Source organism: Triturus cristatus, chromosome 11 (genome assembly GCF_964204655.1).
Source record: "Triturus cristatus chromosome 11, aTriCri1.1, whole genome shotgun sequence".
NCBI lineage: Eukaryota > Metazoa > Chordata > Amphibia > Caudata > Salamandridae > Triturus > Triturus cristatus.
This window is the reverse complement of record NC_140594.1, coordinates 520,767,926-520,782,287: the sequence shown is the minus strand read 5'-3', so window position 1 is coordinate 520,782,287 and position 14,362 is coordinate 520,767,926. Positions and strand designations below refer to the sequence as shown.

The following is a 14,362-nucleotide window of genomic DNA, read 5'->3' as shown; positions in this document are numbered from 1 at the left end:
CAGAATGGCTCGTAAAGGCAACTGGGGTTGTCCCCGCTCGGCCCATATTCCAGCTCATTTGCTTCTTTGGCGGTACCCATGACCCTGAATCTGATCTTGACTCCATCAGAGTCCTCGGCCTCACCGGTCTCTCGTCCTCTTCGCCCCTAGATGTGTCTGACACCGCTGCTAATGGTGTACTCCATTGTACAGGGCTTGGAGGTCGGGCCGTTGCCCCTTCCAACTCACTTTCCCCGCTTTCCCTCCTCGTTCTTTCTGCCACTCGTTCTGACCTCTCTCTTTCCTCTGATTCCGGACTGTATATTGACACAATCGGTCCAATGGTGACCGGTACCCTTAAGGCATCCGGTAACCTCATCTCTCTTCCAATCCTTCCACTGGTCTCCGACTGACCCTGAGAACTCGCTGTTTCAAACGAAACCAACCCTTCCACTCGGGTCTCAGGCTGGATTGTTACCCTCCTAGAGTCTCCCCTCTCACCCCACCTATCATCCTCTTCATCTGGATTATAAGGGGGTGGTCTCTCGTCTAGCAATCTTTGCAATACCCCATCATCAGAATCACTATCTTCCTCTTTCTGTGCCTTCCCATGCCTTATCCCAGTCTCCTCCATTAGCGCGGGATACAGTTTCGCTTCCTCAATTGTCTGCACTCTCCATCTTTTCTCCGCTGCGTCCCACTTGGCATCCTGAAATGCCCTAATCGACTTCCTCATCCTCTCCTGACTTCTTCCCTTTTCCTTATCATGCGCTGCTCTAATCCACGCATGTAATGCTTCGAACTGTGCTGGTCTTGGCAAGGGTTTTAAGGACCCCATCACCGTCTTCAGTTGGTACAGCACTGCTAGTCTAAATGAGCCATACCTCGGGAAAGCTAGTTCCCCTTCGCCTTGTGTAACCTTGTGCCAATTCTCGATCCAAACTATAGTATGTAACCCCACATTCTGTGCCATGTAATGTGCCGGGGTATCCTCGGGAGGGGCTTCTTCTCCCCCACGAACAACCACATGCTTATCGCCTCTACACAACTCTCGCAAAGCCCTAAGGCACTTCATAATGAGCAAATTCGATCCCGCGCTCTATTTACTTCTTGTTCTCGAATCCTCCAATAACAGCGCGACTCACACCAACCGGCCTATCACAGCGCGACACTCTCTGACGTCACCTTCCTTCGCTCGCAGCAGTTCCCTTCTCCAAAACTCGTTTCACGCTTACTCACGTCCCATTCACACACTGAAATAACCAATTAAGTTACTTCTCTGGCTGTCCGTCCACAGCCTCTGACTGTTCGTCCACAGTCTCTCGACCTTGTTGACCTCGATTGGCGCCCGTCTGCCCCCGTCCGGCCAGACGGATCGCCTCTGATAGGTTACTAACGCTCCGATCTGCACACCACAACCCACGACCAGCGTTAAGTTGCCATACACACACGCATTCGCTCCCCCTATCTCGGTCCAGGTGATCGATGGTACCTCACGATCTCCTTTGGGTGGTCAACAAAATCTATCTCAGGTGTCTTCTACACCACAATTCCCGGGCTGCGCGCGCTCACAGCCTGATCTCACAATCACACAACATACACAACAACTCCGCAAGACATCACACAACAAATCAACACCGCAATCTACAACATCTCATTTTCATACTCACTCCTGGAACTGCTGCTTTCGGCCGTGCTGCTACTCGCCGTCGATGCTCATCTGCTGCCGTCTGCTGCTCGCCATCTGATGATTCAGCATCGCTTATCGTCTCTTGGGCCTCAAGGGTCACTTATCCTTATCTAATCTTCCCTCGCTATCAGTAAGAAACCATCCTCGTTTGCTACCAACTGCTCCGGCCCATTTGGGTATCTCGCAATTATCTACTGGAACCCACTCTGGTCAGATGGACCTTTTTACTTGCCCAATAGCGTGGAGGGAAAAACACACAATTACCAATTACTGTCCGCAATTTGCCATAATCAAGGACTCGAGACTTAATCTCTTGGCTCTCTGGTTTTTATTATCAGCATGAAGATTTGCAGATACAAAGTCCTCAATACGAGGCACAACAAGTACTTAGGCACTAACACAAAAGCTACTCTACGGAGAATACGCATACGGCTAAAAATGACTAAAAGTACAATCTCTAAAAGCATGAGGTAGAACACCACCAAGCAAATGTCGATACTAGGGACACTGAACCATACCATCTCTGTCCCTACTCTGCACTAGATGACATCCCTACTTAGCAATCCCTTGAGACCCTCATCGAATAAAAGGTGTCAGAGTGAAGCTTCATAAGAAGACTTCACTTAGAGAGCTGGTCTAAGTTGCCCCCTCTATCTCTTCGCCTAGCCTTCCTCTGCTCAGGGCTGCTCTGATCTGCCTCCACCCTCGGGGCGCTGTCCCTAATACAGAACCCCAAATCCCAGAACACGCCCTTTGCGCCTCCTCTTCTGCGGGGTCGTCTTTCAGTAAATTTCCACAGAGCGCTGTCCAGTTCCATCGTCCATCGCTTGGCCTTGAGTCCCAGACGCCATCCGCACTAGGAGTTACGATTGGCACATTCCAATACACTCCCATGTCTGGCTTTTACTACATAAGTCAATTTGTGAACAAAGAGCTTCTCTACTAACGAGCAACTGTCCTTGCACCTGGGGTGAGATCATGCAAAGCAGACATTCTTCACATCTTTTAAGTTGCAATTTACTACAGCCTAAAACCTCTACTGGAATAAATCCTTTTTGGCCTATTGCCCTTGGCTAACATAAGAAAATACCAGGCCTTTCGCCTCAACGATATATGCGAATTCTGGCCACTACTTCGGTTACACAAGCAGGTTTCAATCACAGTATTGACATTTACGTCTTTCTTTCATGTGTGGTCAAGCTAAACAAACTACAGACACGGAGTCTAGGGTGCACATTTCTAACACCACATTACATTTCACATAAACTAAACTCTATACATTTCTCCAATACGTTTACAATGGGCTTGTACATAGCTAGCACTTCTATTAAAATCGATATAGGTTATACAATTCGTAATACACTGCACACAAGATACCTGGATACACATTTGATTATATGCGGGTGCCGACTAACAGTGAGTATAATGCACCCCTACAATTTTCAAACTTTTAAGCGCTACATCAACACTATGTTTTATCTACTATTTTCTCCAGCCACCCCAAAAATGGCTATCACCTGCTAGAGGGTTTGAGGCTGCCTTTTAAAGCTGCTCTGCAGCTAGTCCTATTCAGGTTTTCATTCCTGTTGTGTTTCTCTTTTTCATCATGGATGTTTGTTTCTTGATTATTTTCTGGTTTTGCCAATCCTTTGTGTTTCCTGTCATGTGATGTTTGATATGATTTCCTTTTCCTGTTTTTTTACTATATTAAGACTTCAGTATGATTGGAAGGTGCACTGCAGCAAGCTTGTTTCCTCACTCCCTCCAGTTGATATTTCCGAGTCCTCGTTCCTGAGAATTTCACTATTAGATTACTGTTTTTTTTTGTCAATCGCTAATCCTCTGAAGCCTTTGTCCAGCACGGAGGCATTTTACAGCTTTAACTTTTTCATCCTGAGAAGGCAGATTCTTCAAGGCACTTGCCAATCATGTATTACAGAGTGCAGTGACATTGTGACTTCTTGAAACAATACATATGACAACGTAAGACACTGACCAGATTACACATAAGTGTTCAGACCAGAGCCCTCAGTTGAGCTTTGCAGGTTCACTTCTGTCAACAAGTAAACAGTGATGCGTCAAAACAGTCTGGCCCAGTAGTTTCATGATTATCTCCCACATCCTCTACATAGCAGTTGGTTATGCCATCCTTGAACAGGAGGTGGTGAGTCTTACAATGTGGCTGTGTGGATACAGATGGAACAATGTTATGTAGCAGGTCACCCTGCAATCAGCGGCCACACCGTCCATGTGACATACCATACAATGTCTTATTCCGCTAACTCAGCATCAAGTCAAGTTATAGAGAGTGGAACAGTGTCCATGTGACCCTGATCCCTTCCCTCTCAACTTGACCCTCACTGCCTCCTATTCCAGGTGGCTTAATCATGAACCTCAGATTGACCTCTTGTAACATCTTACAAGGCCAGAAAACAACCAATACATGACTATGGGATGCTGCTATTTCACCTCAGGCAGGCCCTAAAGTCTGATAATTATTTTTAATTACATATGGTTGGCATAAAACATACCACCTTGCAGGTATACCTATAGAGTGCATATCCTAACTGACCTACCTGGACCAGACAGAGGGGCAGATTTATGTTGCCTGGCGCATCTCTGCAAATCAGCAGGGATGCACCAGGAAAGATGCGGCACACAAGTTTACCCTTGCGCCACCCATGATGCGCCGCATTTACAATGCGGCGCATCATGGCGCAGGAATAAACAGATGCGTGTCGCATCTGGGGCGTAAAGTTGGCGCAGTGCTGAAGTAGTGTTGCGTGCGACACGCATCTCCAGCACTCTTCCAACTTGCCCAATCTGTAACGTGGTGCGTCAAGCCTTACACCTGCTTCAAGCAGGCGCAGGGTTTTGACGCATCAGCGTTGGATAAGTGACTCAGTGAAATCTTGTAGATTTCACTGAGTCACTTTTCAGGGGCGTTCCTGCGACGGAACACCCCCCCCTGCATAGAAACGCCCACATGAAACCTGACGCAGGTTTCATGTGGCGCAGGGCTTTACACCGTGACGCATCTCCATAGATGTGTCACGATGTAAATAGGGCGCAACGTGGCGCAGGGTTTACGCATCTGCTGCGTCACAAAAGTGACGCAACATCGGCGTAAAGGTGGCACAAGTCCAACATAAATCTGCCCTAGAGTACTTATCTTATTGGCCTGTAAATCTTTACCTACCCATGGCATTGCTCTTCTCTCACTCTTAAATCAAAATCCAATAATTAATTAATTACACCGAAATAACCAGATTGAACTCTCCACCTCATGAAAAGTGGGAAAACAATTACCACATTACTGGGCATTTGAGCTTCAAAACTGGTGCCATTTGTGCCTATCTACACCTGGATGTCCTTTTTGCAGAGATAATTGTATGTGAACAGTTTGAGCTTACACTCCTGGCTTATTTTGGTATTTTATCCAACCTATTTTGTACAAAGAGCCCTCTTTTGTGCCAGGCTTGGCAAGTGGATCACGGAGAGATAGCGACAAGGATCTCTGTATATCAGACCAGCACAATAGCATCTGGCACTGTTTCCTCTGCTTTTCCTGTGGACTTGTTCACATCACTTCAAGTGAAGAGTGCTATACATCTAGCCTGCTTTTTGTGAGATGGGGGTCAAAGTTTGATAGCCTGTCCAGAACTATCCCCCTTCGACCATTTTATCTGCTATATGGGTAAAATCAAGGTGTATAACACCATCCACCGTTAAGTGCTCTGATTTGTTCACATTAACATCCTTTCATAAGTGCCCCAGCTGAACACATGTCAGGAGTCATGCTGATGATTGTATGTTTAGTGGGGAGAAAAGGTAATAAACATTGTAAGAATGTAGCTGGCCTGATGTGTAAAATACAAGCATAGCCATATGAACTCTAGCCAGCTGACACACCTGTGGACCAACACGGTTGGCAGGTACATTTTTCAAGATTTACCCAATCTGGAGTGGTTTGAGGGCCCCAGAGAATTTGGAACGTAATGCATCACTTTTTCCCCCTCACCTGGTGGCTTCAGTCAAAACAGGCAACTGTGATAACAAGCCCATAGTTTTAGTACCAGGAAATGTACAGATATGCCCTGTTATGCGGTGTTGGTGACACTCCCATTCAAGTGCTAGGGATTTGCATTATACTGTAGCTTTATGTTGTTACTTTTGTACCCACAATGCTGCTGTATTGTTGCAGAATAAAAGGGGAATTCGTGAAACATTGATAGTCATGACTTTATTTTAGCATTAAGGGGACTGGTGTTATTTTCACAGTAATAAGTTGACTGATGTTGAGGTTTTTCTTTATCAGAAAACACAATATTTGTAATTTCTTTTTCTCTTTTAAAGTACTTGGTGAAAAGGGTTCCTTGGTAGAATTTTGATAAATTGAACTATTTTATCCAAACCAAAATTAAATCAAAATCTATTATGTGCCTCTGTTATGGGTCCTCTCTCAAAAAAGTGTACAATATGGGTGGCTCCTTTGCTGCTTTCAAGTGCACACTAAAATCACATATCTAGGCTGCCCACAACTAGGGCATACTAAGGGAGGTTCCTCAGATTTCCCTATAAAGAACATACCCAAGTCCGGCCAAGTCACCCCAGGGCACCCTATCAAGCAACTTAAAAAATGTGCCTGGCACAGCAGTAACCTCTTGGCAATGCAATGCATGTTTTGCGTGTGCTGAAACTTGAGAATATCCTTATAATTTATGACCATGTATATCTATCTTGTTTTCTTGTCTTCTAGAGTCTCTTTATATTACCACCTGCAGGCAATTTCCACTTGACCAAGCCTTCAGCTTACCATAAGGGTTAAATAGCAATCTTCTGATGGATACATCTACCTGCAGATTTCTCACCTTTTGAATAGATTCCCCACAAAATATCCAACGAGGAAGTGGGCATGAAGGATTGGTTAAACCACAAACTCATGAGGGTCTGAGTCTGCAGAGTGTCCTTACCTCTGCACCTCCAAATCCAAACAGTAGTGTTTTGCAAAGGTGTCAAGGAAACCTAGGTCACAGCGTTGCAGTTCTGCCATGGGAGCTTTTCTTGCCAGAGCTGAAGTTGAAGATTTTGCCCTTGTGGAATGAGCTCTGATGCCCTTTTAAAGGCTCTTTGCATGCCAAGGCATAACACATCATAATGCCTACGATCTACCCTGACAACATCTGCTTTTAGATGGATTTGCCCTTCATATTGCCAGTATAGCTGATGAAAGATCATAAAGAGGGAAATCTTTGGTACGGTCAATACAAAAATTGACTACTCTCTTTGGGTTCAGCCTGAGGAGCCTCACCTCCTCCTTAGGGCCTGATTCCAATGTTGGACGGACCAGAGTCCATCCGACATTGGTTTGGAACTGGAACCGAGCGACCTCCTGTCATTGGTTCCAGCCCAGGACGTAGGATGCGACCGAACCCTGTTCAGTTGTAATCCTATACTTTACAATGGTAGCATGCATTCCGAACGGAATGCATGCTCTCATTGCAAAGAGCAGAGGTGCAGTTCATCCCTGCACCCGGGGCAGGCACCTCAAGGAGCCTGCCAGCAGGTGCAGGGATCAACAGGGGGCACCATATGTGCCCCCTAGGCCACCATTCAGCAACCTTGCTCCCATGGGGCCCTGCTGGGGGCTCCCAAAGACAGATTCCCAATGCCTTTCTGTTTCAGAAAGGCTGGCAGAGAAAGGCAGTGGGAATCTGCCATCATAATCCCTCAGTCAGAAAAAAGCCGGCCGAGGGATTACTGCAGGGTTTCTGAATGGCAGACGGGCTCTCCGAGCCTGTTGGAGGCCATTCGGAAAAACGATTTGGATACCCTTCCGACCGACCCCATCGAAATGGGTCAGTCGGAAAGGAATACAACCAGCTGATTACGATGTGGGCTGGAGGTCTACAACCAACAGTCGGAGCCGCTCCAGCCCGCATCGTAATCAAGCCTTAGACTGCGGAGGCGAGAAGAAGGTAAGTAAGATTATGAACTGTCCACGTGTAAGAGTGTTACGACCTTTGGCAGGAAAGCAGTTCTAGTTCAAAGGACTAGCTTGTCAAGTAAAAAAAATGTAATGGGAAGCTTGATGCCGAGAACTTGTAAATCACTGACACATCCAGGCAAAGTAATAGCAATCAGAAAAACTGTTAGTAAGCAAAAGTAAGTGTTGAAAGGAAGAAGACATTAACAATGTAAGGACCAAATTAATATCGAATTGAGGTATTGTGAATGCAGAAGGGAAAAATATTTATTAGTTCATTCAGAAACCTCATAACTATAGGGAAGGATGTTCTGGGAGACAAAAAAAGGATGACCACACTGATTAGCAGTCCTTTACTGTACCCACCACACAACCCTGCTGAGCTAACAACAGGGAGGTCTGGGATATATCGGATAAGTGGGCCTTGAGAGGTTCTGCAGAATTGTTTAAACAATACTTGAAAAAATGACTTCATCTCCCAGAGTACACCATTTTGGTGGAATGTCTGTGGGTCCTTAAAGTAACATCCATCACTTCAGGTGATAGATGAAAAGCATTTGGATGTCCCTGCTAGATCTCCAGGCATGAAGATGAAGGGTTTGGGGGTTGTAGTGCAGCACCTGCCCCTCCAATTAAGAGAGGCCTTCTACCCTATGAGGGAGACCAAGTGGAGAACACAGAGGCCTTGAGCACCAGCTGGATTGATCTCAGTTCTAACAGATTGATTTGCAACATCTGCACCTCTGGAAACCAAAGGCCTCTGATCTCCTGTTCCTCTAAATATACTCCTTATCATACAGTGGAATTGTCCGTTACCACTGTGGTCACTGCTGGCGGAGGCTGGAAGAAAATCCCTTGAACTAGGTTCTCCTCCATGCTCCCCCATGTCAAATCCGCCGTAGCCTCCCCAAAATCACTATGGAGTGTGAGAGATGTCTGTCATTTTGGAACCACTGCCTGTGGATACTACTGGAGAGCCCTCATGTACCAGCATGGGTATATGATCAGGAGGATGCAGGAAACTAGCAGACCTAGTGAGCATAACACCATCAAGACTGGAATGTGTGCTTCATTCTGAAACATTGGACACTAAATATCTTTATCCTCTGAGGAGGGGAAAAGGCTGGGCTTAATATGGTGTCCACTAATGCCCCAAAGAACAGGATGTGCCAAGAGGGCTCCAGGTGACACTCTGACATGTTGATAGAAAAGCCCAGCTGGTACAGCAGTGGTGCTGTTGACTTCAGGTGGCACAACACCATCTCTGGAGACTTGGCCTTGAGGAGCCAGTAATCCAACTACAGAAACACTGGGATATCGTATCCTCTGAGAAGGGTGGTTACTACTGCAATCTCTTTTGTGGAGACTTGTAGAGCAGAAGTGAAACAGAATGGGAGGACTGCAAACTAGTAATGCACGATGAAGAGTCGGTACTTCCTGTGCAACCATAGAATTGGTATGACAAACACTATCCAGTCTCCCGTTTGTAGGGATAGCAACATGTGAGATGGATACAGCCTCTTGAACAAATTTTTCTTACCCAGGAACCAGTTCAATACCTTGAGGTTCGGTTTGGATGAAGACTCTCCTTCTTTGGGACCAGGATGTACTGGGCATATCACCCTTGGACCTGTTCCTACTCTGGCACCAGTTCCACTGAGAAGAAGACCTATGCCTCCTTCTGAAGGACGCATAGGTGATCTGTAGAAGGAAGGAAAGATGAGACAGATGGTTAGATAGAGTATCAGCCAGAAAGATCGTTACTGACGGTAAGTAACTTTTTCTTGTTGAGTCTTCTATTTTTTTTTTCAGCTGTCTATATCCAGGAGAGGCCATGGGTTACTCTTGTATGACCCCAATTTATTCACAAAAGGTAATTTATCCAGTCTGCTTGCAACAAGAGAACAACCATGTGTTCTTCTAACCATGTTAGAGAGAGGACTCTTGAGAAATTTACTCTGCCCATAAATATGATCAAGTGTACTTTTCTATGTCCTTAAAAGACCACTAAATATAGCTACCTCTGTCCTCTGCCTATGGGTGGTTACTCATAGTTGGTACTGAAGGCACTTGAAATCATCAATAAAGTTGGCTTTATGCAGATTATACCTGCAGATTCACTATCATCTTTTACCAAGAAAAATGCATAGATGGGATTATCTTATGCCATGATTGTCTCCAATCAGCATAAGCAGTGAAAGACCAGACATGATCCATCACAATGGTCTGTATTTCATCTCTGGCCTGCTTGCTCTTCACAACACCCCCAGTGGGATCTGACACATATTTTTCCTTTTATGTGTCTAGGCACAGTAACCTTTGACAAGATAGGAGCACGCACCATGTCAAAACGTTTCCCACATAGGCCACTCTGCAAACACTCTCAAAACTATGCACTGTTCCATGGTGCAACGTGCTGCCCATCCGTTATTGTGATTCTGCACCTTGACAGAGCTATGAAGTGCTATATACAGTGGCGTAACAAAAGACCCCGTACCCCTGCGGTATGGGGGCCCCTCTTTTGACACTAGCAGGCCCCTGGCATGAGAGCTACCCACCAAGTCCAGAGCGGGCGGGGGGCTGCAGGTACTTTGCAGGGAGCCCCCTGAAGTTTCGTTACATCACTGGGTATATAGTTACAACTAGAGTACAAGAACTGCAAGAAAATCTTGGTTGATGGAACAGTGTCTTTGAGGATTTAAAAAATACTTATAAATACATTTTTACTTTTTTTATTAGGTCTGTGACGATTCTTTGCAGTGTCATTGCGAGGAAGGCTGGCGTCCACCCAGCTGTGACAGAATCATTTTAGAAAGAAGTGAGTACAAACCAATTCAAGATGTCATAACTTTGTAGTGCGCCATTCAACTCTTATGTCTACAATAATGTTTGAGGGGACATTCATCAGACCATTTTTTTTGTGTAACTTGTAATAATAATGATGATAACCTGTCACGCTTCATATGGAACTTCTGCCATTTCTAAACACTGTAAATAACCAGTGTTACTATTACAGAATGTAATGGTTTTACTAAGGCCGTCCTTAGAAGCGGGATGTTCATTCTGTGGTCCTATTAATTTAAGTAACCAAATCCATTACTTGCAGTTACTGGGTCCAGCAGAATTATATGCTAATCGGGTAATTCATGGATAATTGTTATTCCCCCTGGAAGTTTCACCTAATGCAATTTGACTAAATCTCGAGATTGAATTCAATCAGGCAAAGGAACGTGTTAAGCCCAATTCCTTCATGTTCTTCCCTAAACACATTTAATTTCAATTATTTCTCTGCCTCCCTCCCACGAGTTATTGATGCCCCAGTTAACACTAATATTTGGGCACGAACATTTGATGGATTACTCTGGGTCATTCATAATGGGGGCCTAAGACTAGATTTTGGAAATGCCATACTAGTAGGCCCCCACGAAGCACCCCATTCAAAGCAGAACTTCACTTTGTTGCTAGACTGCCCCACTTGGTTAGCAAATTCAAACATATCACTTTCATGCTTCAAGCCCCTCCCCCCGAGCTCCTTATCTTGGTGAGAATCCAGTTCAGTTAAAATCCCAAGGATTGCCACAAAGCAATCCACAACAATGCCCCGCTAACTGCAGTTGCCCTACTTTCCATCTCCGGAGACTCCAGGGATCTCAGACCTCATAAAATACTTCTCTAGAATTCTAAATCTAGATGCTTTGCAGAAAAGAAGTGGTCCTGCTCTGATGCAGCAACTACTATATGCTACTCCCTGCCCTCCTTTCCACTCAGGGCTCAGAACATTGACCTTTCTCACTACCTTCTAGAAGAAGCCCAATGCAGATCTTTTCAGACACTTCTTACTTTGAATCAGCAAAACCATATCTGGCCTCTATAGCAAATATACAACTGTTCTAGAAAATCTTGTTCTAATTTTCAGTGTTCTCCCCATCTCGATATTTCTGCTTAACCTCTTTTAATGCAAAGTAACATTACACTGGTGGAACCACGTGCTATATATAAAAGTTTACATAAATTAAATAAATATGTTCTCTTTTTGTGTACCTCTACAGTCTTCTGAACTGAGTATAAAAATCCTGTTTCTCATTCATCACTGATCATTTACCAACGTACTTTTTGTCACTTTTTCCACTGTCATATGTTGTGCTTCTTGTCTGTTTAACACTTCAGCAACTACTAATAGGTGCTACTTTTAGAGGTGCAGAACAGAAATAGAAAAGGTGATTTGCTCATTTTTCAAAAAATAAAGTTTATTGAAAGTGATGTTCCACTTAAAATTAGCAGATTCAATTTTTCACACTGATTTATAGATCTACTGGAAAAAGAGATTACAGTATATTTTCAATGGATTATATCATAGTTTACTTAAGATTACCTATATCAAGAGTTATTTGGTCCATAAGAGTGATTGATTTACCACGTATGAATGACCTCTACTGTATCTTCATATTCCTTTTCTGATTTTGAACTCTTGCTTTTACTTGATCCTATACTATATCTCCCTCTGAGTTCCAGCTATTTTGTTATTTTTTCTCTTTTTGGTCCTATTTCATGTACAATTTACTGTAGTAGAAGTAAGAGTTGAGGAATTAGTGGGAGGCATTAGCTTTACTGCAATGCTACTACACTCTGCATGACACATTCCAGAATGTTAGACTTTCCATTTGCTTGTGAAGGAAGTGGCCCAATTAGGGTCACCCTGGTCACTAATAACCACCTCTCAGCCTTCCATACTAAATGAAGTGTCGATCAGACAGTAGAGAATACAAACCAATAACTCTTTGTTCATATACACTCAGAGCGGAGCCCAGTCTGCCAAGTCGCTAAGAATGCTGCAGAGGGACTGAAATCGGCAAGCAAAACGATACATTATGTATATCTCGCAACTGAGCTGAAACATGCCCACAGTGGAATTTTCCAAGCAGATGCAGCTGGACAGTGAAATACAAAAAAGAATACATTTGGATTCTCATATCTCCCACCACCCAAGGTCGTTTCACCCTGTACCCACCAGCAGACAAGTAGGATTAGGTTCATTAGTGAAGCACAAACTAATATTGCAGAAATGAACCATAACAGCGGCCTTTTCTTAGAAATAGCAAAGCATTCATTTAGTTTGTGGTTCAAAATGGCGTCTTAATAGAAAATGGTGCAGCAAATGCTAAATTTACATAAGCAATGCACAAACACGAATATTTCCATTCTAACATACCCTCCTTTTAGCATGAGCTAAACCATTTTCTAGCAATAACAAGGACAGCAAAAACAACAAGAAAACAGGAATCTTATGAACATTCAATGTTCTCTGTGTTGGGAAAGGAGACTGTAAGGAGGGAAGAAGTCTTGAGATCGCCCTCATCTATGTTAATGAGGTCATGTAATTCTTTCTGCACCATAATGGCAGGGTTGGTATCATGAATCAATATTTTCCTTTTAGGGGTGAGAATGGTGTTGCAATAAGAGCAACAGAAGGGAAGGCACGGAATAAGGGCACAACAAAGCACCAATATCACAATTATGTAAATCACTTTTTCAGGAATCCAGCCCCAACTACCGAAAAGAGACCAACTCCAATGCCCACTTTCCATTCCCTTGACATTCTCGAGGATGTCCAATATGTGTTTGGTAATATTCTTTTCCATATTTTTGATCCCAACTGCACACTGGTCTCCCACTACCACGCATACACAACCACTCTTGGCTAAGATGAAATCAACCGAGTATCTAGTCTGTTCAGAATATATCCGCAAGCTTTCTAACTGAGTGGTGATGTTGCGTAATGCTGCCACTGTAGTATTAGATAATATTTGTAACTTGCACCCAAAATATTCTCTGGGTTTCTCACCCCGAGCCATGGTGGTACCACCCATAGTGAAAATGGAAGAAAGGATGCATCCAAAAGTGATCCCATTACTATAATTGTTGACCTCTATATCCAACCCTGAGTGTGCATAAATTGGTCCATCGTAATCTACTTTAGCATATCTGGTGTACATTCCAAACGTACTTGGATCTTTTTCATTCACCAGGGACACTGTATTCTTGTACAACACTATTCCAGTACAATTGAAATGCGAAGAAGTGTCAGTACTATTCACGATAGGGCAACAAGCAAGATAATAACCAGCCTCTCGGGTAACTATCAATTCCTTATAATGCCAAACCACCAGTGTGACATTTTGTTCTTCCATGTAGAAGTTGTCGCAATATGTGTTGTCATCACACCCTGTATAACCCATCCCCAGTGGCTTTCTATAATATAACCAGGGACCTGGATAGCCAAAACCCAAAACTCCCTTTACTTCTGTAAATTGCGGTGGGCGAGTATAAGTGTAATTCACAAGGGTTAATGGATATGCAGTCCATAAACTAGTGACGGACTCAGTGGGGGTAACAAACGGTCCCTTCTCCAAAGAATCTTTTGTGTGTATCTAGAAACACATTATTCAGGGCGGTCCTCTTCTTCTTCTTGGGGGTATTAACTTTAACCTTGGTACATAAAGGCACCCTGATCATTTTCCAAAACCCATGACATCCCGTACAATAATATTAGCAGTAAAACCACAAGAGCAACACATATTATTTTATGTTTGCAGGTCCACACCATATTATACTATGCAACAAGAATCACTGGTTGCTCTTCCTCAGCAACCTGTCTGCCAAAAGGATGCATAACGACTGATAGAGAGAGAATCAAAATGCAGGAAGAA

General features: G+C 44.0%; 1 protein-coding gene across 1 annotated transcript in view; it reads left to right on the top strand.

Annotated features, from left to right (window-relative positions):
- The window catches only part of LOC146784506 (zinc metalloproteinase-disintegrin-like VLAIP-B), a 3,216,124-nt gene that overhangs the window by 3,118,801 nt on the left and 82,961 nt on the right, over positions 1 to 14,362 (top strand). Inside the window, exon 18 of the mRNA XM_085632968.1 lies at positions 10,395 to 10,473. Coding sequence (XP_085489094.1) covers positions 10,395 to 10,473 — 79 coding nt within the window. The remainder of the gene's footprint in view (positions 1 to 10,394; positions 10,474 to 14,362) is intronic.